General features: G+C 37.3%; 1 protein-coding gene across 1 annotated transcript; it reads right to left on the reverse strand.

The window, feature by feature from the left end:
• Positions 1–13,707: 13,707 nt before the first annotated feature.
• On the reverse strand, positions 13,708–25,086 carry LOC113340007 (ABC transporter F family member 3-like). The gene is made up of 18 exons (XM_026585219.1): positions 24,790–25,086; positions 19,474–19,692; positions 19,170–19,362; positions 18,778–18,986; positions 18,462–18,620; positions 17,276–17,404; positions 17,096–17,197; positions 16,857–17,003; positions 16,612–16,674; positions 16,316–16,362; positions 16,107–16,166; positions 15,613–15,695; positions 15,392–15,486; positions 14,974–15,060; positions 14,746–14,833; positions 14,304–14,389; positions 14,110–14,172; positions 13,708–14,010 (listed from the first exon to the last, which is right to left on the reverse strand). Exons 1-18 carry the CDS (start codon positions 24,991–24,993, stop codon positions 13,885–13,887), a joined length of 2,160 nt encoding a protein of 719 aa, XP_026441004.1. The 5' UTR covers positions 24,994–25,086; the 3' UTR covers positions 13,708–13,884.
• Positions 25,087–26,865: the final 1,779 nt, after the last annotated feature.

The following is a 26,865-nucleotide window of genomic DNA, read 5'->3' on the forward strand; positions in this document are numbered from 1 at the left end:
TTTTTTTTTAAAAGAAAAATAAAATTAAGAAAATAAAATTTGGTTTTTTAATGGGAGCAAACCCACTGTTTGTTTTGCGTTTGCTTTGGCTCCGCTTGGTTGAAAACTTTTGGTGGAACTGAGTCCAAAATCTCGGCCTAGAATTTGGGTACTCGGCCCACTAACGAGTTCAACTAGCGTGATCGGTCACAAGCTCAGCTGGGTTTAAACCCAGAGTCCAAAATACAAGTCCAATGGAAGAATTTAAACAAGCCCACACAAAATAAATACAAGCCCACAAATTAAACAACAAGCCCAAAAATAAATTATTACAAACCCAAAATAGAAAAATAAAAAGCCCAAAAAATTGGGTTAATTATTACAAGCCCACAATTAAAGAAATTTGGAATCCCACAGGTTGGGTTCTCTCAATGGAATGGGTTTAGGCTTACCTTTTTAGCACAGCCCAGCTGCTCTGATATTGTTGCAAAAACCCAGTTGGGTTTTGGTTCTTTTCCTTGGTGGCGTCCCAGCAGAGGAAAAACAGATTCAGAACAGCATGTCCAACAGCAAATGAAGTGAAGCAGATGCAGATGCAAATGCTATGCAGTGAAATGCAAAAATAGCTAATAAAACTACAAGAAAAACACAGCACCAATCCCCGGCAGCGGCGCCAAAAACTTGGTAGGCCTGGAAAGGGTATAAAAATGAAGCGAAATGAAACGCGGGCCTACAGTAATACCGCAAGTGCACGGTCGTCAGTTGTAGCTCGTGCAAGTACGGGTCGATCCACAGAGATCGGGTGTGTTTTGTAGTGTTCTAACTATTTGGGTTCCTAAATTGCTGTTGGGCTTTGAAGCCTTTTGGCTTAAATTGGGCTTTGAGTACTAATGGGTTTGATAATAATAAAATGAACTGAGCTTGGGCTCAGTTTGGTCTTTGAAGTACAAATGGGCTTTGGCCTTAAACTTAGGCTTTTGATTAAGCCTGAATTGGATTGGGCCTTAATGAATGAATTTGGGCTTGGGCTGAACTGGGCTTTGGTTTCAGTCAAGGATCTGGGCCTTTGGGCCTTTGAGGAACTGAACTTGACTTGGGCTTTGTACTTATGAGCTTTGGAGCAGCAGGAGCTAACAGGGCTGGACCTGGCAGGAGAAGTGGAGTGGCAGCAACACAAGGCAAAAAAGAGAAAGCAGCAGCAGCAGGGTTGCAGCAGCAGCAGGGTTGCAGCAGCAGCTGCAGCTGCACAAGCAGTGCACAGCAGCACAAGGCCAAGAGGAAAAAAAAGAAGCAGTTAACAGGAAAAGAAGTACCAGCAGGGGAAGCAAAAAATGCAAAGCATCAGTGCAATGCAGTGAAAGAAAGAAAGCAGCAACAACAGAGTTGCAGCAGCAGAGAAGGCAATGCAGCAGCAGCACAAGTGCTGCACAGCAGCTGCAAGGCAGTGAATTAATGATGAACCAAAGCAACAGAAGCAAAGGCCTAAGCAACAGGAAAAAATAGCAAACAAAAGCAACACAGGGCAAAAACAAGGAACAAAGCAAGTGAACCAAGGCCTAAGGCCAAGGGCAAGGATGTGAATGAAACTAAAATGAGCAAGGCTAAGGCAAGAATACAGGCAAACACAAATGGAATGGCAAGATAATCAGCTTGCTATGAGCACTGATTTCTTCCATTGCACAATCAGCACATTGCATCCTAAGCATACAAAAGGAATGGCAAGATAATCAGCTTGCTATGAGCACTGATTTCTTCCATTACACAATCAAATCAAAGCTTCAAAGGCTTCTAGCCTAGCATTCCATCACTTCATGATAATGAATTGAAACACAGTGAGCATTTAAACTAACAAAGGCACATTAAACAGAGTAAACACTTAACAGGATTAACATTAACAGGAACATAACAGGAAATTAAACGTATGCATATCAACAGGAACATAACAATCATGAACATAAATGAAATTGAACTGAAATTAAAAACATTAACAGGACATGAAAGTCCTGGATGCTGGCTATTCCAAGCATGGTTTTTACAACACTCCCACACTACATATTTATACCCACAACATAATTAGGGTTCTACAATAAAAATCCCCAAACTGACAGAGCTAGGGTTTGGTAATTACTCACCTAATTTGATGTAGCAACATCAAATTGAGCTCGACCCATTACTCTATTTGTTCTCCTGTATCACCTCCATGCATCAATTGCTTCTCTAGCACACGTTAATCCATCAACCCATAACCTAGGGTTTAGGTTAGGTAATGAGTTGATGGGATAAAGGGCTAGAATGATGGGGGAAGGTGTTCAATCACGTGTAGGATGATGACGGAGGTGGTATGGTGGTGTTTGGTGGCGACAGGGAGTGGTGGCGATGATGGTGGCGACAGTTGCAGGGTGATGGTTCTGCAGAGGAGGGGTGATGGAGGAGATGGCTCGACTGTTTGGGAGAAGGGGGGTGTTTGGGTAGGTGGTATAGGTTCGGTTGCTAGGGTGTTAGGCGGCTTCATCGAGTTTTGATGTTCTGTGACTCTGAGCTGCGAGATGCGAAGATGGTAGGTAGATCGGATGGTGATGCGGAGGCAAGCGAGGAGCGACCGTCCGATGAAGGGATACAACGAAACGAACGGTGCTAGATTAGGTTAGGTGCTGTAGTGTAAGGCGGAGATATCAAACTTTGATGCACAGCAAGGGAGCAACCGTTGGATTCAACTACCATCTAATCTGAAGGCTTGGAATTTCAGCGCTTTGGTGCTTGGCAAAGACTTCAGATTTTGATGATCTATGAAGGAGCGACCGTCGGATGCTTCTGAGAACCGATCTGATGGCTGAGAATGGAGGCGTTTTTGTGTGTAGAAAATGAGGTTGTGCGCACCATTCTTCGCGGCTTCCTTGCGTGATTTCTTCCGGCTTTTCACTACTTTTATGCTCTTTTTGCTCCGCAAGTCATCCAGACTTTATTTATTACCTAAAAATGCAAAATTAATTAATAAAAATATTTATTCTTGAAAACAATGAAAACACAGAATATGGGATAAAATGTAGAATTAATGCATAAAAGATGAGTTAAATGCCAACAAAAAGGGATAAATATATACAATATTTGGCACTCATCAAATACCTCTTTTCCATGGAGAAAATTATGAATTTTGGGCCATCAAAATGAAGACCTTGTTCATGTCACAAGATGTGTGGGAGATTGTACAAAATGGGTATGATGAAATAGAAGATACACCAACTCTAGATCAACCCAAAAAGGATTTACTTAAGGAGAGTATGAAGAAGAATGCTAAAGCATCCATGTACATCCAACAAGGTGTTGGAGACACTATTCTACCAAGAGTAATTTATTTTCCTAAAGCTAAAGAAGCTTGGGATATTATTCAAAAGGAGTATGGAGGTAATAATAAGGTAAGAGAGTTAAAATTACATTATTATAGAAGGGATTTTGAGAATCTTAAAACGAATGAGAATGAATGCTTAAATGAATTTTCTTCAAGAGTTGTTGAAATTGTTAATAATATGTTGATGTGTGGTGAGAAGATGGAAGAAAGAAGAATTTGTGAAAAGATATTGATTTGTTTGCCGGAAAAGTTTGAACCCATTGTGGCGGTTTTGGAAGAGACTAAAGATCTCTCTACATTAAAGTCACAAGAATTATGGGCTTCCTTGAAGGTGTATGAGCAAAGGTTGTTAAGACACTCTGAAAAGTCAATAGAGAGTGATTTTCAATCAAAATTCAACTTGAACTCAAAAAATTCAGCAATAAAGAAAAATGAGGACAAGGGTGAATCAACATCAAACTTCAAAAGAAAAGGAAAATAGAAGAAAGGAGGAGCTAATTCCAACAACTATACAAAGAGTGATTCGTCTCAAGTACCAAGATGCAATTTTTGCAAGAAGAATGGTCACTTGGAGAAGAATTGTTGGAACAAAGGAAAACCACAATGTCGCAATTGCAAAATGTATGGGCATTTGGAGAAAGATTGTAGATACAAAGAAGATGAAGAACAAGCCGGTAGAGCCGAAGAAGAAAAAGATAAACAAAATTTATTTTATGCTTGTCAAAGTTCCATGGTGACTTCCAAAAGTGAAGTTTGGTTTGTGGATAGTGGTTGCACAACTCATATATCCGGTGAAAAAAGCTTGTTTGTGGATATGGATATTTCCATAAATTCTTTAGTGAAGATGGGTGATGGAAATATGGTTCAAGCTAATGGAAGAGGTACAATATGTGTGCAAACTATCAATGGAAAAAAATACATTAGAGATGTCTTATATGTTCCGGAGTTGGCACAAAATTTGCTTAGTGTTGGGAAACTTGTGGATCTTGGGTACGCCGTCCATTTTGAAGATGGATATTGCACCATTTATGACAAGAAGCACAACAACAAGAGACAAGTCATGAAGAGTATAAAGATGGAGAAAAATAGAAGCTTTCCAATTGTGTTTGAAAAGCAAAAAAAATATTGCAATGAGGATGGAAACCATTAATGAAACATGGTTATGGCATAAAAGACTGGGAATTTGAATTTCAATAGCCTCAAGGTGCTTTCCAACAAGAACATGGTGCAAGGACTTCCACAAAATATCAACCACAAGGATGGAGTATGTGAAGGTTGTGCACTTGGGAAGCAACATCGCCAACCATTCCCAAAAAATGTAGCATGGAGAGCGAAAGAACTTCTTGGTTTGGTACATACCGATGTGTATGGACCAATGAAGACACCAACTCATGGAGGTAATAGACACTTCATTTTATTCATTGATGACTTTACTCGTATGACTTGGGTTTACTTCATGAGACAAAAGTACGAAGTTTTTAGCGTCTTCAAGAAGTTCAAGAGCCTTGTTGAAAAGCAAAGTGGTCACTACATCAAAGTTTTGAGAAGTGATAGAGGCAAAGAATATAACAACAAAGAGTTTGATAAATTTTTTGAAGATGAAGGCTTGGAAAGGAAACTAACCGTGGGTTATACTCCTCAATAAAATGGTGTTTCCGAGAGAAAGAACCAAACCGTGATGGAGATGGAGAAGTCCATGCTTCATGAGAAGGGTGTGCCTAAAGAGTTTTGGGCCGAAGCCGTTAACACCGCCATCTGCTTGATGAATAGGTGTCCAACAAAAGCCGTATGGGGACAAACTCCGTTTGAAGCATGGAGTGGGAGAAAGCCATCGGTAAGACATCTCAAAGTTTTTGGTAGTGTGTGTTATTCTCAAATTCCAAAGGTGGAGAGAACAAAGCTTGATGAATCAAGCGAGAAGTGTATATTTCTTTGCTATAGCCTCCAATCAAAAGGTTATAGGTTGTTTAGCTTGAAAAACAACACAATAATCACAAGCCGCGATGTCTTGTTCGATGAAGGTGCTTCATGGAATTGGGAAGAAGGTAAAATTGAGAAGAGAACCGCTATTTTTGATGAAGAGCAAGAAAATTAAGCAACAAATGAAGTTGGAGAAGGTGGAGAACTACCTCAAACACCCCCAAATGCAAGGTTTAGAGCATCTCCAAGTATGTCTCCAAGTACTAGTGCATCAACATCACCACCATCGGCACCAAGGAAGATGCGTAGGTTGAGTGAAGTGTATGAAAGATGTAACTATTGTACGGTTGAACCGGAAAATTTTGAAGAAGCATCAAAAGAAACGGTATGGATAAAAGTCATGGAAGAAGAAGTTGTTGTCATTAATGATAACGACACATGGGAGAAAGTAGCAAGGCCAAGTGACAAAGAAGTTATTGGTGTGAAGTGGATCTATGAGGTGAAGTACAATGCGGATGGAACGGTTCAAAGATACAAAGCAAGGTTGGTGGAAAATGGCTACTCACAACAACCCGGTATCGACTACAACAAAATATTTGCACCGGTTGCTCGTCTTGACACCATTAGAGCCGTGATTGCTATGGATTCCCAAAAAGGTAGGTTACTTTATCAACTTGATGTCAAATAGGCATTTTTGAATAGAGAACTCCATGAAGATGTCTATGTAGAACAACCACAAGGTTTTGTGGTGGAAGGAGAAGAAGATAAGGTGTACAAGTTGAAGAAAGCTTTGTATAGCCTAAAGCAAGCACCAAGAGCTTGGTATAGCGAGATAGATGGATAATTCAAAAGGAAAAACTTCAACAAAATCAAGAGTGGGCCTACACTATATGTGAAGACAAAGGGTACGTCTATTCTCATCGTTGCCTTGTATGTTGATGATCTTATCTTTACGAGCAATGATGTTCATATGATTGAACAATTCAAGAGAGAAATGATGATGAAATATGAGATGAATGACATGGGTTTGATCAAGTACTTCCTTGGTATTGAAGTTCATCAAAGTGAAGATGGATTGTTCATTTCTCAAAGCAAGTATGCCGAAAAGGTGTTGAAGAAATTTGGTATGCTTGGTTGTATCCCCACATCTACACCACTTGTAGTGAATGAGAAACTCAAGAAGGATGATGGAGGAAGAAAAGTTGATGAGACTTATTATAGAGGTCTTATTGGAAACTTGCTGTACCTTACACATACAAGACCCGACATCATGTTTGCTTCAAGTATGCTTTCTAGGTTCATGAGTTCGCCTAGTCATCTACATCTTGGCGCGGCAAAGAGGTTGTTAAGGAATATTCAAGGAACAATGAATTATGGAATCATGTATTCAAGAAATTTGGATGTAATTAGTTGGTTATTGTGATAGAGACTTGGGAGGGTGTATTGATGACATGAAGAATACATCGGGTTATGCCTTTTCTCTTGGTTCGGGTATATTTACATGGGCATCGAAGAAGCAACCAACCGCATCTCTATCCATGGAGGAAGCGGAGTATATTTCGGCATCAATAGCTATATCTCATGTTGTATGGCTAAGAAGAATCATGGAAGATATTCAAGAGAAGCAAGAACGGTGCACCGAAATTTTTTGTCACAACAAATCCACAATTGCTATGTCCAAAAATTTGGTTGAGCATTGTAGAGCAAGGCAAATCAAAATCAAGTATCACTTCATTAGAGAAGCCGTTTAAGATGGTGAGATAGAACTCAAGTATTGCAAGACGGAAGACCAATTGGCAAACATATTCACCAAGGCACTTCCCAAAGGCAAGTTCCAAAACATCACATTAAGGAGGAGATTGTTGAGTGTTAATGTAATGTTCAAATGTAATAGGAGTGCAAGAATATAAGTAGTAGTATAATTGTATGGACAATAGATGTCCACATGTCATCTTATCTCTATGGTCTTATATTGACAATGTGTAGAGAGAGAAATTATTATGAAAAAAGAAATCAAAGAAAATAGAGTGAGTAGAAACTATTAGTTTCCCACTCCATTATCAATCAAAATCCTTCTTAATCATCATCATAAATTCAATCAAATATCTAACAATTGGTATAAGAGCTAGGCCCGTATTAGAGCCTAGCTATGATACCAAACACTTCAAACATTGTATCAGAACTAGGCCCGTATGAGAGTGGAATGAGAAGTATGTCCAAAGGGTTGCCCGTACACCCGTACAGAGGTCAATTGGTTTTGAGTGGGGAGCATGTTGGAGAAACTATAAGATAGTCCCGCATTGCTAACTCCTTAGCCTAGATATTAATATATAAGGTGTGGAGCCACTCCACTCATTGCCAATTGGTTTTGAGTTGTAAGCCCACACATTTCTATCATGGTATCAAAGCTAGGCCCGTATGAGAGTGGAATGAGAAGTAGACCCAAAGGGTTTCCCATCCACCCGTACAGAGGTCCACGTTGTAGTGGATTAATCTCCTCCGCCCTACACGTGGAGGGGGAGCATGTTGGAGAAACTATAAAATAGTCCCACATAGCTAACTCCTTAGCCTAGATCTTAGTATATAAGGTGGTGAACCACTCCACTCATTGCCAATTGGTTTTGAGTTGGAAGCCTACACACTTCAAACGGAATCTCCAAGCCAATTTGCATATGAGAGCCAAATTCATCTGTTCTATATTGCGAAAACCTAATCCTCCATATTCCTTACTCAAAAAAACTTTCATCTAATTAAAAAGTGAAGTTTTCTTTCATTTGAATAATGACCCCACCGGAAACACCGTTGGATTTTATCTAGCTAGTTCTTGAGTGACCCCTTTAGGAATTAAACAATAACTCATGAAGAAGATAGGAATTGCAGAGAGCACGGTTTTTAGTAGAATTATTCTGCCAGTAGAATTGAGAAAATGTAGTCTCCATCCAGGTAATCTCCCAATGAATTTATCCACTAGAAAATCAAAACTTTCGATCTTGTAGTCAGATTTTAACGGGTAGATACCTAAATATTTGTCATCTTCTGTTATTTCTCTTACTCCAAAGTCTTCCAGAACTGTTTGTTTCCTTGAATATGAAATCCCTTTGCTAAAATATGTTGAAGATTTAGCATAGTTCGTGACTTTCCCTGACATACCAGCATATTCTTGAAGAAGTTTCTTCAAATTCATAACATTCATTCTGGAGTTTTCACCAAAGAAAAACTAATCATCAGCAAACATTAGATGAGAGATCGTAGGAGCATACCTATTGAGTTTGTAACCCTGAAACAAACCCTGAGATTCATATTGTTGAATTAGTAAATAAATACACTGAGAGCATATAATGAATAGCATTGGTGATAGAGGACAACCCTGCTGAATTCCTCTTTAACTCTTAAAAAATCCCTGGGGAGAACCATTAATGTTAATCGAGAAAGTAGCTGTTGTGACGCTGGCCATAATAAGATCATGAGATTTTCCCGATATCCCTATTATTCTCAACATATCTCCCAAAAATCTCCAATTTACTCTATCATATGCCTTAGCCATATCTACTTTGACTGCAAAGTGACCATTTGTAGCTCTAGACTTGTTCATGGAATGCAACAATTCTTTAGCAATGATAATATCATCCAGGATTTGACGACCAGGAACAAAGGAACTTTGATACCACATAATAAGGTTATCCATATGAGGCTTAATTCTATTTTAAAGAATTTTTGTAACCATCTTGTATAAAACATTGCATAGATATATTGGCCAATAACATGCTGGGTTCTTGATCTTTGGAATCAATATAATGTTAGTATGATTCAGTAAGTCTGGTAAAGTAGCATACTGAAAGATATTCTTTATTTCTCTGTAGACATCATTACATATAATTTCTCGACAGTTTTTATAAAAGACGGGAGAGTATCCATCCAATCCTGGAGCAGTAAAAGAACCCATTTGCACAACTACAGCACAACTTTCTTCTTTTGTAGGAATTCTACAGAAAGCATCATTATCCAAATGCTCAACAGCATTACACTGGGTTGAAGACTAAGGTGGATCTGGATTGGTTGGTTCTTTTAACAACGTTTGGAGATGGTGGACAAGTTCTCTTGGAATTTCACCTTGATCTGAAACCCAAGTCTGATTGTCTGTTAGCAGCCGACTGATTGTGTTTTTTTTTCTTCTTTGTTGAGAAGATAGATGAAAAAGTCGCGTATTCCTGTCACCACATTTTTCCCACTGTTGCTTCATACGATTGATCCCAATACGTAGCCTCCATAATTAAATAGTCATTCAGTTGAGCAGCCACCAACTTTTCTCTTTGGATGTTTGCAGTCGTAGGTCTCCACGATTATATTATTAGTAACTTAGCTTTCATAATTGAAATCTTATGTTTCATACAACCAATTCTAACTTTGCTCCACCCAGTAAGGAAGGACCCTAATTTCTCAACTTAGATTGGATGTCTTCATCATTATCAGGGGACCAACATTCACCAATCTTTTGCAAGAATTCTGGATGGGATAACCATAAAGCTTCAAATTTATAATCTGGTGGAGGTCTTGGGATGTTTCGGCAAGTATTTAAAAGAATTGTAGGATGATCACTTGCTAATCTTGGAAGATGAAGCACGACAGCATTATGAAAACTGAAGCACTATTCTGGGTTGGCAAGCACCCTATCTAAACTTTCACGAATTAACTCATAAATACCACGACCATTAGTCCAAGTGTAAGAAGGAATTTATACGTACCCTAAGTCAATCAGATGATTTTGTTGTATGAAATTATTGAAGTAGGATACATTTGAATTCAACATCGGAAGACCACCAAACTTTTCAGCACCAGAGAAGATGGCATTGAAGTCACCAATAAAGCACTTGCATCTATCAAAAATTTTAGCATATGAGCTCATATTTGGGGGCCGTAAACACAAAAGAGTTTCCAATGTCTTCTAGGACCATCATTATGAACAACAACATGAATAACATTATTAGATTATAAGATAATTTCAATGTTGACTTCATCTTTCCATAATAACCACGGACCTCCACTTCTTCCTACCGAAGAGACAATGCATGAATTATGAAATCCAAACTGATTTATTTTTTGAAGAGCTGATTTCTCAGACATTTTCGTTTCAGAAAGGAATAAGATAGAAGGATTAGCGCCTCTGAGGAATAATTTCAAAGCTCTTATTGTTGGGGAATTCCCAAACCCCAACAATTCCAAGCCATCATTAAAGTTTATCATGCGGATGTTGAGGATTTTCCGCCTTACCATTTGATGTACTGGAGCCGTTCTTCTTAGCATATTTTGACCTTGGTGAATTACTGATAATATATTATTCTTCTTGCATCCTTTTTTGTGATATATTATCAGAATTGCGATCAAACCTAAGAGATTGCATGTCTTTTGTATCTCGAGCCAAATTTCTCCATTCTAACTGAGGCCTCAAACTCAAAGGTAATGGCTTTGCAACAACCTTTTTTGGTGGGTATTGAACCGCAGAGGAAACTTGTTTGGACTTCTCAGATGCAATGCAGTTGGAATTTTCCCTATGAAGACATAACTCAGAGTTCCAGATACTCCTTTCAGAAACCGCAATGTCAGCCACATGGATTTCAGATCTAAGAATTCTAGTCATAGCATAGCCTTTTCTGATATTCTGAGAAGAACCATACCTGATCTCGAAGAAAATTGAGGAAGAACTTGCACACCCATATAATCATCCATCTTTGTTTTTCCCCTCAAGTCATGATTGTTAGAACTAGAAGCATAGTCCATGTGACTTTGGAAATTACTTGCTTGACAGTCTCCCTTCTCTGGATACTTATAACGAATATCATCCACCAGAAAATATCCTTAAATACTGGTTTGTCTTGTTCAGCAAGTCTGTCAGAGACACATATGGTAGGCTTGTATATGGGTTTTAATAATTCCAAAGCTTCTCCATGAAGATGTGTTGGTAAGTTGTTGTAGACATGGCTTTTGAAGTAACTAACTTTGGGGCACATCTTCATCCAATGACCAATCAAGCCATAGAATAAGCAGAATCTAGGGAGGCGTACATACCTTAATTCAAGTGCATAATCGGGTTTTCCTGGAAGTGGAAAAGGAATGGCTTTTGGAAGAAGGCGATGAATGAAAATATGGGTTTTGGTCCTGGAAGATTTACCCCAAGAAGTACATTCATATGTTGCAATAGGCCGAGTATCCCTAATCTAAGAGAAACTTCATATGCATATGGAAAGCATAGATTTTCCACAGGTAAACCATGTATTTGAATACCCAACTCAACAGTTTTGAATTTGTATTCTTTAGGTAATTTTTATTGGATGCATCTCTCGAGGGCATAAAGATCGTCTTTGATCATCCATGGGATTCCCTCAAAAATCGTAGAAGCATCTGCCTGATATTCGAACTTGATGATGTATGTTTTATCATTAAGACTGCAACATAAAAGATTTGTATAGTTTTCCAGGTTTTTTGTAAAGTTTCTCGTACCATATTGATAGAGTAAGCTTTGGAATTTTCAAAATCAGACAATTTTGTTGTCTCAGTTTGGTTCCCGGATAGTTGGTGTTGATATTGATGGTGGCATTGGATGATTCTTGAAAAAGAAGGTTCCCAAACTGATTAAAAAGATCGGAAGAGGATGGGTTTGAAGGTAAGTAGCGCTTAGGGTATTCTTCAGAAGACATGATGTAAGATTGCTTAGAAAAATCTTATTATTATGTGTACACGATATAAAGATTTAGGAGATGTTCCCAAATAATAGGGTCCCACTAAAGTGGCATCTACTCTTAAACTTCCATTTATAACAATTTTATTTTTATTTTGGACTTCCCCTTTCGTGTTTTTGTTTTCAAAGATTTGCTCGAAAAAATTGAAAAAACATACTGCCTCGATATTTTCCCCACCATCACTCGTTCCCCCTAATGCTTAAGCACAAACATTCTTTTCTGCTTTGAAAGTTCACAAGTAAATCGTACATTTCCAAGTCTCTTTATATGAAAAAACGCGATATTAGGCTCCAAAAATCCATGGAAACAAAATTTGAATAATTATTTTTCTTGAAGGTATGTTAACACATAATATCTCCTTTTCAATAAAAATTACGGTATCCGGAAAAAAGACGAATGCATTGAATTCGAAATTCTTCAAAAATTTAATTCGATAGAGGTAATTAATGGAAAAATAGATACACATCTGAGATTTTAGAGGGCAAGAAAGAATCCAAAGAAATGTTAACTTCTCGGCTTATTGCAAGATTAAAATAATTTTATTTTGTCAAAACATTATTTTAAACTTGTTTTAATAATTTAATTAAGAGAGAAAAAGGAAATAAATAAAATTGAAGGCATAACTAACAACAAAATTATGTCTACATTATAAATTCTTTGAAGAAAATATATACAAAGTTAGATCCAAAATTACATATAAAGAAGAGGATTTCATTACTAATAAATATATAAGATAAACACAAAATGGTTCTAATTTAAAACCACATTACCTCCAAAAATCTGGTTCCATCAAACATTAATCCCTCCTCAATAACAATAACACGTTAGCACCAAATGAAAAAACAAAACATCAAAAGAAAAACATACACATAGATTTATAGGAAAATGAGGCCATGGATGACGATCAACAAACCCCGAATCAGACTTCATTCAAACAGGTAGATTCTTGGTGTCATTGCCATCATCTTCATGACTCATGAAAGAACTCGATGTTGTGAAAATGAGAGGACGGTCATTGGCTTCTTCAACCTCCTCGTCATCAACATCACAAGTGCTAAGATTAATGCATGAGCACCTCTCAAGGGAGGCGAAAAATGTTGATGCCACGCTAGTTCCAACCCAATTCATCATTTGATCTAGTTTTTCACAAGATATGAAGCTTGAATTATTCATCTCTTTTTTTTCCTTTTTCTGCTATATTCAATTCAATAATATAAAACTAAGGCTCTTTTGCTGCAAAATTGTAAAAGAGAAATGCAAAAATTTCTATCTAAAGAATGAGAGAAAAAGAGAGGTGGTTGTGTACCAACAAAATGATATTTGTACCCTCCCTAAACTTTTGGGGAATGTTTTGAATTTGTAATATCGGTTTGTTGTGTCAAAACCGTTTTTCCCATTCTAGTAAAACAAAAAGTTGTTTTACCGGTCAAACGGAAATTCTAAAAAAATCGCTCTGAAAACTGAAATGTTATGGCCCAGAGACTGAAAGCCCATTTAGACATGCCAAGAGAAGTGGAAAGGAAACCAGATTTCTTTATCTTGATGTAAATTAATGCTGCAAGATCCTGAATCCAGCAACCATATATAAGATGCAGATGGTGTAGAAAGATCCATCTCGCAAGAAAATGTCATGCCTTAAGAACACGAACATGAGAATTTATACAGATCATGACTGGTTGTGTAAGCCCCTAAGCAACTACAGAACACGAACATGAAAATCTATGAAGATCAGCTGAAATACTAAAAGATCCATCTATTATATAGAGCTTCACTGTCTCGTACAAGTATTGTTAGTTTCTGAACACTGTTACAAAAATACTTTCTCAAAAGATAAGCTACACATAATGCAGGTATTCTGGATCGGCACATGCAAGCATATCCTGCGCGCATGCTCTAGAAACTTGGTTAAGTGGATGACTTGAGCATCTTCTTGTAATCTTGGAAATCTCCAGCAAATGGTGCAATCTTGCCATCTGATACAGCCCACAGCTCTCCCACACTTCCAGATATCAAATGCTCGTCGTGACTTACCTGCAAGCAAGGAGGAGATAAAGCAATTTGATTAGAAATGCAAGTTTAAACAATAAAATTAGTGGAGAGACGAGATGAGACTTCCAGAAGCTTGCGTACCATGAGAACTCCTCCTTGGAAGAGGACAAGACCTTGGATGAGCGCCTCCACAGCATCCAAATCCTGCCAACATGCAAACACAACAATGAGAAGAGCAAAATAGCACTTGCCAATGAATTTCCACTAATATTGGACAAATTATCCCAGGTGATTTTGAGCAGAAGCCCAACTTTCACGCATGGGAACAGACTTACAAGATGATTGGATGGCTCGTCCAGCAGAATAATGTGTGGTTTCTTGAATGTTATCTTTGCAAAAGCAACCCTGCTCTTCTGACCACCTGGATATCATTACGTTCAGCAATCCAGTCGACACTCATCGAAAAATACTGGGTTGTTACAATTTATATGCTTACTTATCAGCTCATTGTTGTTTTAAGCATTTGAGTTTGACAATGAAATCGAGTTTATATATATATATCACGGCAGCTAAGCTGCTCTCAACTACAAGATAGAAGCAGACCGACCAAATTTTCATGGCTACAGCACATATCTTGTTTTCTGATGACTAGAATTCACCATTACTTAAGCACTAGGTGATAGGTGCAAACAAGCTCTTTAAACTTGCCCATCGGATATACTCGACATGATCCAGACATTTTGTTAACCAAAGACGGGCATTGAAGGAGAGATATACCTGACAAAGTGTACATAGGTTGAAGTGCAAGATTTCCCGTAACACCCAAAGAACCCAAGTGAGATCGAAGTTTCTGTTCAGGGACTCCCTGGAAAGAGAAAAAGACAGAAGTCAGTGATTCTGATATGTGTGTGTCCGTGTCTGGGTCTGTGTACTGTTCAATATATCCGGTAGAATATGAAGGAATTCATCAGTATAAAGCAAGTAAGCAACAGATCAGTAACTTACAGGATAGCAACGCATCATGTACAGAAGGGGATTTGAAGTTAAATCGAGCCCATCAACGTGGTGCTGACTAAAGACAGCAATACGAACCTGAAGAATATACATAAATTAGCAATAAAGGAACATTTCGGATGGAAGAACGGATCAGAACTTGAATCAGAAGTTATGCATTCAGATAAGTAAAGGCAACGTGCATAGCAAGAAAAGCGTTAACTAAATCATATAGTAAACAAAGAGCCAAGACTTTTTAAGCACATGAGAACACATATAATCAGGTTAATAAACTCAAATAGTTCAAACAAGCCTAAAGGTTTGCAAAAGCAGAAACAACATCTAAAGCACCCAAGATTTTTTATTCTTCTCCACCCTTTCTCGTTGGCATGTACGAAACAGACGGCTATATGGGATCTTTGAGGTGTACCTTAGCTGATCGGAAAACAGTTCCAGAGCTCGGTTGTAGCTCCCCTGAAATCAATTTGAGAATTGTTGACTTTCCTATTCCATTGGGACCGACCACTGCAAAGCAATTTCAGTATTCAGAAAATTGTAACAAAGGAAGAATTAAATTAAAAAATTCATGCAGTATGTCACAAATTTTTCCCCATAATACAGGAAAGGTGAAGATAATAGGTTGATCCTTACTTGCAACGCGACTGTCAAGATCAATACCGAAGTTCAAATTCTTAAACAGTAAAGGTCCACCAGGGTAACCAAATGATGCGTCGCTGTGATAGAAGGTGAAACATAATAAGAACTTAAGAAGGCAACAAATTTGTGTGAATGCTCGATAAAAAGAATAGATGATTAATATAAGAAAACAACAATTACACAAATTTCTAAATCTGGTCAGATTGGGCATTGAATATTCGCAGTTTTTAGCGATAAATAGTGTAAGCTGGAATAGTGGCAGCAGAGCTACAAGGACAACTCAGACGTCCATATGAACTCCTTTTCAACAATCCAACAGAATTTAACCAGGAAACTTATGACTAAGCATCAGAATGTTTTCTAAATACTATACTTCAGGGTTTTGTCATAAACTCATAGTGGAAACATACATATCAAACAACAAGATGGAGCAACAATAAGGAAATAAGTTACATAAAAAGCTTTCTTAGTGGAACTGTGCAACAAACCTGAAACTTATAATAGGAGCCCCTGGTCTGTCATCCGGTGTGGGGAACTCAAACTTGTAGCTGCATAACAACATATATTAGGAAGTTAACCAATGGAGTCGAGTAAATATGGAAAACCAAGAGAAGCAAACAAGTGATTGACAATATTCGAAATCTTGTTGTTTACAAGTTCTAGATTTTTAGTAAGGATCAATAAAACTAGTGCATACTCAGGGTCATTTATGACTTCATCCACAGTGCCTAATCGCTCAATTGCCTGGAGAAATCAAGCACAAGCAACCATAAGAAAGAAAATTATCGCATAGAGGCCTTAGAATACAAAATCTCAAAACAAGCATTGAAAAAGCTCTATGCCCAAAACTAATCCAACTACTGAACAAATACATAGAGATAAAAAGATCAAGTGCTCACAGCTGCCAAATTGATTCCAGAAACTAACTCAAATGGCGATGACATAGGTTTTAAATTGGTTCTGATACTATATAAAGCGAATGGTAACAATTACCTTAATTCTTGATTGAACTAATGATGCCCTCTTTGCGTTGTAACGGAACTTATCAACGAAAGCCTGCAAAAGCAATGGTTAGAAACTGGTCATAAATCAGAGCCTCAAATGCAAATCATGCTCGCAAAAATAATAAAGTTTCACCAACTTTTCTGATCTCACCAATTAGTTTCAAATGATTAAATAATACAGGGAAAAGGAAAAGATTGCATCCTCATTCATTTGGTTAGTAAGCAGAAGTGAACCTGCATATGAGCTTTGGCTTTTTCACTCGAATCAAAGGCCTTCTGCTGGTTCTTCATCTGCTCCTCGCGTGTCCTTTCAAATGTATCATAGTCCCCCTTGTAGGCTGTCAGTTTCTGTGCTTGTAGATGAAGAATATCGGTAACCACCTGAAGAAAGTATCATAGATGAATCAGTCACCAAAATATAAGTAGCACATCAAAACCATAAAAAAAGTTAAAGAGTGTGAGAAAATCCTTACAGTGTTCAAGAACTCCCTAGCATGAGAAACAACTATAAATGTCTTCGGCCATTTAACGAGGTATGTCTCCAGCCATAGAACAGCATGAAGATCAAGATGATTCTGCAATGAAATGTGTTTAGTTTAATTCCTTCAAAGAAAACATAGATCTTGATGACACATTACATGCAGCGGACATACCGTAGGCTCGTCAAGAAGTAACAAATCAGGCTCTATAAAGAGTGCACGAGCAAGAGCAATTCGCATTCTCCATCCTCCGGAAAAGGTTTTGGTGGCCTTCCGCTGCATTTCTGGAGTGAAACTAAGTCCCTGGACATCATTTAAAGTCAAGAGGTTACTAATCATAAATGAGCAACTCTGAGCTAGCTATATATAAAAACGCCGAAGTGTCCTTACGGTTTACAAATTTGAGATACGAGAATAAATCAATGTCTTAGTTTTGATCAGTATGATACTGTGGTATAATACTAAAATGATTCTAGAACACTTGGCAAAATTAGACACAGGAATAGATAGTAGCAGCAAATATGTGAAAACCTATACAGGATTTTGATACGCCCAGTACTTCTGCTTATAACGAACATTTATGATGAGTTTAATTGCAACAAGAAAGAGTGAAAAGTAACAGTTCAATAGTCCAGGTGTGAACTTATGTGCACGGTATACTCGATTTTATGTTGTGATCAGAAAATGTGCATGTAGTGAATTAAGTGTAGGAATGAGAGGCACGGTCTTCAATGGATGTGTACTTACATTGTGGATGAATTGAATGCTGTATATTTTGCTCAATCTCTTTAAATAAAAAGAAAATTGAGAGTTTGAAATTTCCCAATATTTAATGCTTATGATGCAGAAAGTTTGCACTAGAGATGTCGAAGTTACCAGGTTCTGCACTGCACACATGAATAACTTGTGACCCATATTAAATTTTACTGGCTTGAATTGTATACTCAGTACCTTGCCCCCTCCTAATTTGCATGTTTAATCTTACATTGTTCTTGGATTCTAAATTTTTTGACATCCACCCCCTAAAGCTGGCCTTTTATGACACATGCCCTCATTGCATTGCACCCCTCAAAGACCTCTAAACTATTAAGGAATTTTAAACAACAAAACAAAAATAAAAGGAACCCATAATTTCATATGCAGGGGCCTCCTACTTGCACCATTATTGGATAGCCAGTAGCTAACTAGCCTGAATGATAGTGTCCTTTTAGCCTCTTGAATAATTACTCCAAACAATATGATGAAGATAACAAAAGTAACATGGTTTTTATTTGATTCGTCGATATGAATTGTCCATTTAAAGAGATATTAGAAGTATAAGAAGTATCCAGTCCAATAGCATGAAAGTTTGAGAACTAACCGCAAGAATGGAAGCTGCCCGTGATTCTGCTGAATCTGCGTCAATGAACTCAAGCCTTTTATATACTTGTTCCAGCTTTTGTGAAATAGCATCTTTGTCCAATGCTTCACCGGGCTTCGCGTTGCTCTTTTCTGTTGCAGTCTCGAACTCCAAATCTCTCTGCAGGACAAAATAATTTCAGTAGCCTTAGTCGTTTGCTCATAATGTAAACAAGTGCAGACACAATAGATGGTAGCAACAACTAACAGAGTATGATTCTGCAAAAAGCAATGAATTGCTTCAATCTGGAAAGACAAAATCTAAGTTACTGGTATACCTGAAGTGCAGTTAGACGAGCTTCTTCTTTCAGGAGTTGAAATCTCTCAACATCCGCATTAAGAACACATTGCAAAGCCGATGTATCATCACCAACAACTTCTTGCTCCACGTGTAAAATCTGGCAGTTCTTAGGAATACCATCAATAGCATGCATTGCCATATACCTGAGGAAAGTAGTCTTCCCTGTACCATTTCTTCCAACAAGACCTACATGAGAGCATATTGGAAAACAGTCATCAAAACACCCGATTGAGGAACACCTGGTAACCACCCCTCACAGAGATTGCAACCAAAAACAAATCCTTCCATGATACTCTCGCATTTTTTATAAATAACAACTGAGCAAAAATACAAGTTTCAGAGAGACAGAGATAAGAAAATTTGAAATACCATAATGCCTCCCAAAAGAGAGTGTGACAGACCCATCCTGAATGAGTTCACGACCTCCGATTGAAACACTAAAGTTCTCCATATGGATATCTTTCACAGCAGGACCCTCGACGTTGTTATCGTGGTTAACTGACACAACTGGCATCCCTTCTTTAGCTGCTTCCATTTCCGCCAAATGCATCAGATATTGTGCCTGCGTCGTGACAGAGGACAAAACAAAATGGATATCATAACTGACTCCTACACCATGTTCCCTTGAAACTAAGTCTAATTAATTGGGTGTTCAATTCAAATGACGTCTCACCTCTCTTTGACGCTCATCCTTCCTCTTTTTCCTTTCAAGCTTTGCCCTATCACGTTCAGTCAAAGTAGGACCTTCTTGCAACTCCACAGGTTGTTTCTTTGGAACTGCATCCTGGTCCATTCCATCAAACATCCGCAATGGTGTTGCAAGACTTCGCACAGCTAACTTAGGTTTAACCAATCCATGCTTTCCAAACTTATCAGATAGCTTGATACAGACCTATATTGAAAACCAATCATTCAATAGCCTTCAATGAAATAAAATAACGTGTGAGGTAATAAAAAGACAGTCCTAAACATAACATAGTAAGCAAATTGCATGTACGTCTTATGTTGGTGACATCTTGAATGGCGGCAGGTAAGGCAAAATTGGTTTCCCCACATGAAAAGAAATCAAAGGTATATTTTGATTGAAGTTAACAATAAACTATCCACACCTGAGGCTTCCGTATCAAAAAACATGTATCATGTTTTTTTCTGACTACAAAATGACCTTTAACAGCTCGAAAGTACATTATGTACTCCATTTGCAGCAGCCCTTCAACCAGAACTAACAAACAAAGAGATGAGACCCTAAAATGCGATATAGTGAGTCCTACAATCTCGTCCCTCCCGTGCCCAACACTAGAGCAAACATGGTACATACAGCATTATCTTACAGAAATATTTGTATACACTACTACTCCATGCTTGAAACAATACATACAAAACCAAGAAGGATGTCTAAAAAGCCTCAAACATGAATCTCTAAAGACCCCAAACCACAATTTCCCCAATGTTTCAGTTTCCAAAGACCATTTCTACAAGTAGTTAAAGCCCTAAATATCACTAAAATAGAACATGAAAAACACGGATTAAGAATAACATAACATAGTGGTAATTCAGATTTCCTTCAATTATATCTGGCAATAAGAGAGACGAGTTCCTAAAATGCGAGGTACGGAGGTAGTAGCACAAAGTAACTCCTAAATGTAGAATCTCACCCATCACTCGCTCAACAGTGGTGCAAACAGGGTACAAATAGTATCATTACTTTAAAGTAATTGTATCCAATACTAATTCATGCTTGGAACAATACAAGGAAATGAATAACGTGAATCTGTAAGGAACACTCACTGTAATTTCACTAAGATAGAGCATGAAAAATACAGATTAAGAGATGCAAAACCCTGACTAACATGTGGTGATTAGGATATCATATGGGTTGACATCTGGAATGGTGGAAAATAAAATTACAATTGGCTTCCCCCGAATGAAAAAGAATCGAAGGTACATTTTCAAGGGAGTGGAGTTGACAATAAAAATTTTAAACCAGTGGGTTCTAAGGTGTACCGTGATATTGACGTCCAACTAAACAACCTATATCCTTTTTTCCCCGACAACAAAATGACCTTCAATGACAATAGTAGTATAAATTTCCACTATGTATTCCATTTGCAACAGCCCGTCAACCAGAATTACCAAACAAAGAGATGAGATCTTAAAATGCATTATAGTGAATCCTAAATGTACAATCGCATCCCTCCCATACACAAGACTAGTTCAAAAACAGTATTATCTTAAAGAAAAAATTGTTCACATTACTAATCCATACTGGATAAAATACGCACAAAAACTAAAAACCAAGAAGTATGTCTAAACAGCCACAAATATGAGTTAATAAAGAACCCTAACCACAATTTCCCCTATGTTTCAGTTTCCAAAGACCATTTCTACAAGTAGCTAAAACCCTAAATATCACTAACAAAGAACATGAATAACACGGATTAAGATTAAGGCAACAGAGTAGTAATATACATTTCCCTATTTACTTCATTTGCACCAGCTCCCTTCAATATTGTTATGAAAACAGAGAGATGAGATCCTAAAACCCGAGGAAGTAAAGCAAAGTAGTAACTCTTAAATGTAGAATCTCATACCTCCCTTGGCCAAAGATGACGCAAACAGGGTACAAATAGTATCATCATAACTTTTAACAATTGTATACAGTTCTAATTCATGCTTGAAACAATACATGGAAACGTGAATTTGCAATGAACACTCTACAATTTTCACCAACTTTCAGTCACTAAGATAGAACACGAAGAATACTGATAAAGAACAAGGTAATATAGTAGTAATAAGATTTCTTATTCACTCCATTTGCGCCAGCTCCCTTCAACCAAATACGAAACAGAGAGATGAGATCCTAAAATGCGATTTAGTAACGCAAAGTGACTCCTAAACGTAGAATCTCGTCCTTCCCTCGCCCGATGCTGGCGCAAACACAGTACAAGTAGTATCATAACTTCTAAACAAATGTATACAACACTAACTTATGCTTGAACCAGTACAAGGAAACGAATTAACATGAATCTGTAATGAACACTCACTAAATTTCAGTTTCCGAAACCTTAAATATCAATATGACAGGACAATAAATAACGCACACAACATGGTAGTAATATAAATTCCCTCTTTCCTATTCACTCAATTTGCACCAGCTCCCTTTAACCACATGTGGGAAAACAGAGAGATGAGATTCTAAAATCCGAGGTAGTAAAACTCAGAGTGAGTCCTAAATGTAGAATCTCATCCTTACCTTGCCCAATGTTGGTGCAAACACAGTACAAGTAGTATCATAACTTCTTAATAAATACAAATGTATGCAACACTAATTTATGCTTCAAACAACACAAGGAGACGAATTACCATGAATCTGTAATGAACACTCACTAAATTACAGTTTCTTAAACCCTAAATATCACTATGAGAGGACTACGAATAACGCACGCAACACGGTAGTAATATAACATCCCCTCTTTCCTATTTACTCAATTTGCACCAGCTACCTTCAACCACATATGGCAAACAGTGATGAGATTCTAAAACTCGAGGTAGTAACCCAAAGTGAGTCCTAAAAGTAGAATCGCATCCCTCCTTTGCCCAACGATGGGGCAAACACTGTGCAAATAGCATTATCTCGAAAACAATCGTATACAGTCTAATTTATGCTTAAAACAATACAAGGAGACGTGAATCTGTAATGAACGCTCACTATTATTTTCACCAACTTTCAGTCACAAAGATAGAACACGAAGAATACTGATAAAGAATAAGGTAACAAGTAGTAATATACATTTCTTATTTACTTCATTTGCACCAGCTCCCTTCAACCATATACAAGCAAACAGAGAGATGAGATCCTAAAATGCGAGGTAGTACTGCAAAGTAACTTCTAAATGTAGAATCCCATCCCTCCCTTGCCCGATGCTGGTGTTAACACATACAAGTAGTATCATAACTTCTAAACAAATGTATGCAATACTAATTTATGATTGAAACAATACAAGGAAACGAATCTGTAATGAACACTCACCAAATTCCAGTTTCCTAAACCTTAAATATCATTATGACAGGACCACGAACAACGCACACAACATGGTAGTAATATAACATTCCCTCTTTCCTATTTACTCAATTTGCACCAGCTCCCTTCAACCACATATGGGCAAACAGAGAGTTGAGATACTACAATCCGGGTAGTAACCCAAAGTGAGTTCTAAATGTAGAATCCCATCCCTCCCTTGCTCAACGATGGGCAAACATGGTATAGCATTATCTCTAAAACAATCGTATACAATATTAATTCAAGCTTGAATACAACACAGATTAAGATCAATGTAACACAGTTTCCTATTTACTTCATTTGCACCAGCTCCCTTCAACAATGTACAGGGAAACAGAGAGATGAGATCTTAAAACCCAAGGAAGCGAAGCACAATAGTAACTCCTAAATGTAGAATCTCATCCCTCCCTTGCCCAAAGATGACGCAAACAGGGTACAAATAGTATCATCATAACTTTTAAGCAATCGTACACAGTTCTAATTCATGCTTGAAACAATACAAGGAAACGTGAATCTGTAATGAACACACTATAATTTTCACTAACTTTCAGTCACTAAGATAGAACACGACTAATACTGATAAAGAATAAGGTTACATAGTTGTCATATACATTTCTTATTTACTCCATTTGCACCAGCTCCTTAACCATTTGCACCAGCTCCCTTTAACCATATGCGAGCAAACAGAGAGATGATATCCTAAAATGCTAGGTAGTAAAGCAAAGTAGTAACTCCTAAATGTAAAATCTCATCAATCCCTTGCCCGACGCTGGTGCAAACACAGTACAAGTAGTATCATAACTTCTAAACAAATGTATACAATACTAATTTGTGCTTGAAACGATACAAGGAAACAAATTAACTTGAATCAGTAGTTAACACTCACTAAATTTCAGTTTCCTAAACCTTAAATATCACTATGACAGGACAACGAATAATGCAGGCAACACAGCAGTAATATAACATTCCCTCTTTCCTATTTACTCAATTTGCACCAGCTCCCTCCAACCACATATGGGCAAACAGAGATGAGATTCTAAAATTCGAGGTAGTAACCCAAAGTGAGTCCTAAAAGTAGAATCCCACCCCTCCATTGCCCAACGATGGGGAAAAAACAGTACAAATAGCATTGTCTCTAAAACAATCACATACAGCAGTAATTCATGCTTAACACAATACAAGGAAACGTGAATCGGTAATGAACACTCACTATAATTTTCACTAACTTTCGGTCACTAAGATAAAACACGAAGTATACTAATAAAGAATAAGGTAACGAAGTAGTAATATACATTTCTTATTCATTCCATTCGCACCAGCTCCCTTCAACCATATACTAGCAAACAGAGTGATGAGATCCTAAAATGCGAGGTAGTAATGCAAAGTAACTCCTAAATGTAGAATCTCATCCTTCCCTTGCCCAATACTGGCGCAAACACAGTACAAATAGTATCATAACTTCTAAACAAATGTATACAATACTACTTCATACTTGAAACAATACAAGGAAACGAATTACCGTGAACCTGTAATGAACACTCAGTAAATTTCAGTTTCCTAAACCTTAAATATCACTATGACAGGACCATGAATTAAGCACACAAATTCCCTCTTTCCTGTTCACTCATTTTGCACCAGCTACCTTCAATCACATATGGGCAAACAGAGAGAATCTCATCCCTCCCTTGAGATCCTAAAATGCGAGGTAGTAACTCAAACTGAGTTCTAAATCTAGAATCTCATCCCTCCTTGCCCAACGATAGTGAAAATACAGTACAAATAGCATTATCTCCAAAACAATCGTATATAATACTAATTCATGCTTGAAAACAACACAGGGGAATACTTGAATCTGTAATTTTCAGTTTCCTAAACCCTAAATGTCAGTAAGAACGAACGCCAAGAACCCTAATTAGAGTGTTTACATACCTCGCGACCTTCAGAATCATCTTCAACAGCACCAGAATCAACAAGTAATTCACCAATAGCATCAAAAGCACCTTCACCTTCGAGACCGAAATCAAAATCTTCATCAGCTAAGACATTGATTATGTAATCTATAATTGGTTTATCAAGATCTTCAGCTCGAGGACCCAATACATCGTATACTACTCTACTCGCTACTTCCACCATGATTTCACACACTCTAAAACCCTAATGGAGATGAAGCTCCTGGAGACGACGGAGAAGACGCTTTGGTTTTTAGGACCAAATGATAAATGATGAAAGCGGTGCCCCTCTTTTATCCTCACTCGGGTTTGTTTTGACTCGGTTCAATCAGAATCAACTTCGTCACTTGTACACAATGGAATGTTCGGATACTAAAAACATAAGTTAACCTCATAACTCATAGACAGAAAGATTTTGAAAAGTTTTCCAGAAATCATTTCGAAATTGTATCATCATATTGGCTTCTGGATTTTGCATTTTTAAAATCAAAAAGTAACTTCTCAAAGTGTATCTGAAGTCCGAACACCTATAATTAGTGTTAGTTTTTTAATACAACGTCTTCTAATTCTCCAAAATATGAAGTCAAATCCTATAAGTCATAAGCAAAAACGATTTGCTTCTAAAATACATTCTGAAATTGTATTTTCGAACTAATTTCTAGGTTTTCGAATTAATTAAGATAAAAAGTAATTTCTTAAAGTGTACGAAAGCACTTAGAATTAATTTGAAGTTACTTTGTTGTTTTTTCCTCGACATTCTGTATTAGACTCATAGGTTTTGTGTTAGCCGTATAAAGTAAACTTATAAGTTTTGTATTAGTCACGTTACTCATTCATTGTGCAAACCTTTGATGCATATAAATTAGAGAACCTAGATCGTTTAGGTCTTCGGTTTTGAGATTTTAGAGTGAATTGAGTGTGCAACGATATCCAAAATGGAATATGAGTCTCTAGGATGCGAATTTTACGTGTTTAGCTGGTTTGTTGATTATTTCACACTAGTTAGAGCAACTTCAATGGGCACCACCAAATTTAGAGATACGTTTGTCCAGGTGGATGGACAAACTGAGTTTTGGGCAGTGAGGTGAGGGTTTTACGAGTCCAAATAATCATGTCGGATCAGTTGAAAATGATCCGATCATACAGGGCCGAGCTTCAGTTCACATTGCAGCGACTCTCTTCCCCATGTGAGACAGTTGTCTCCCACTAAGCCGGCAACGATCAGATTTTCAGACGGCTATTTATTTCCTTACAAATATCCAACTCATTTAAACATGCAACTCACACCAAAATTCAATCTTCTCTTGAATTTTTTCCACTAATCTTTCTTTTGAAATGTCTCATAAGGCAATTTCTCTGTTTTGTGAAGCAAAACTTGAGACTGCTGTGAATAAAATTTGTGGTAATCTCAAAAAAAATCGAAATTGGTAAAAAGGAAAGATATGTGCAAGTTTTAGTATTTAATCCAGCAAAATGTTTCGTTAAAAAGCAAAGAAAAACTCCAGTTTTGAAAGTTAACAACCGAAAATTTAAAAACAAAGGAGATAATAGTTCAAGAGCGCGTTGAATGGAAGTTACATCAAATGAAGAAAACCAGGAGGCTAAAGGTTGTACTTTATTTTTATTGATGTAATTATTTAAGCTCTTATTATTGTCTAAGTTTATATCTTCCAAACAAAGTGGCAGTAATATTAATTAATAAAAATATTTAGACCTTAGTTTTATACTAAGCGATTTGAGTTATATTTAAACTAACATATATAGTACTTAATTTTATAATGACAACGATAACATCAAACTACATCAAATCCAACGACATTATCTCTATGGATTTCATAACATTCAAAATGCTTAAACTCACTTTCGTTTTCTTCAGTCTACTTGATTTGAGCGATGGTTTTCTGAAAAACAAAAATAACAAGTTAGTTAGATATTTTATGATGCCGCCATTTTTTTAGATTAAACGATGAAGATTGAAGTGAAATTATGAAGAAATTGTAAGTGTAGAAGGTGTGGGTTTAAAGTTGAAATCAACTCAATTTAGGGGGGGGGGGGG

The sequence above is a fragment of the Papaver somniferum genome, unplaced genomic scaffold, assembly GCF_003573695.1.
Source record: "Papaver somniferum cultivar HN1 unplaced genomic scaffold, ASM357369v1 unplaced-scaffold_21, whole genome shotgun sequence".
Lineage (NCBI taxonomy): Eukaryota > Viridiplantae > Streptophyta > Magnoliopsida > Ranunculales > Papaveraceae > Papaver > Papaver somniferum.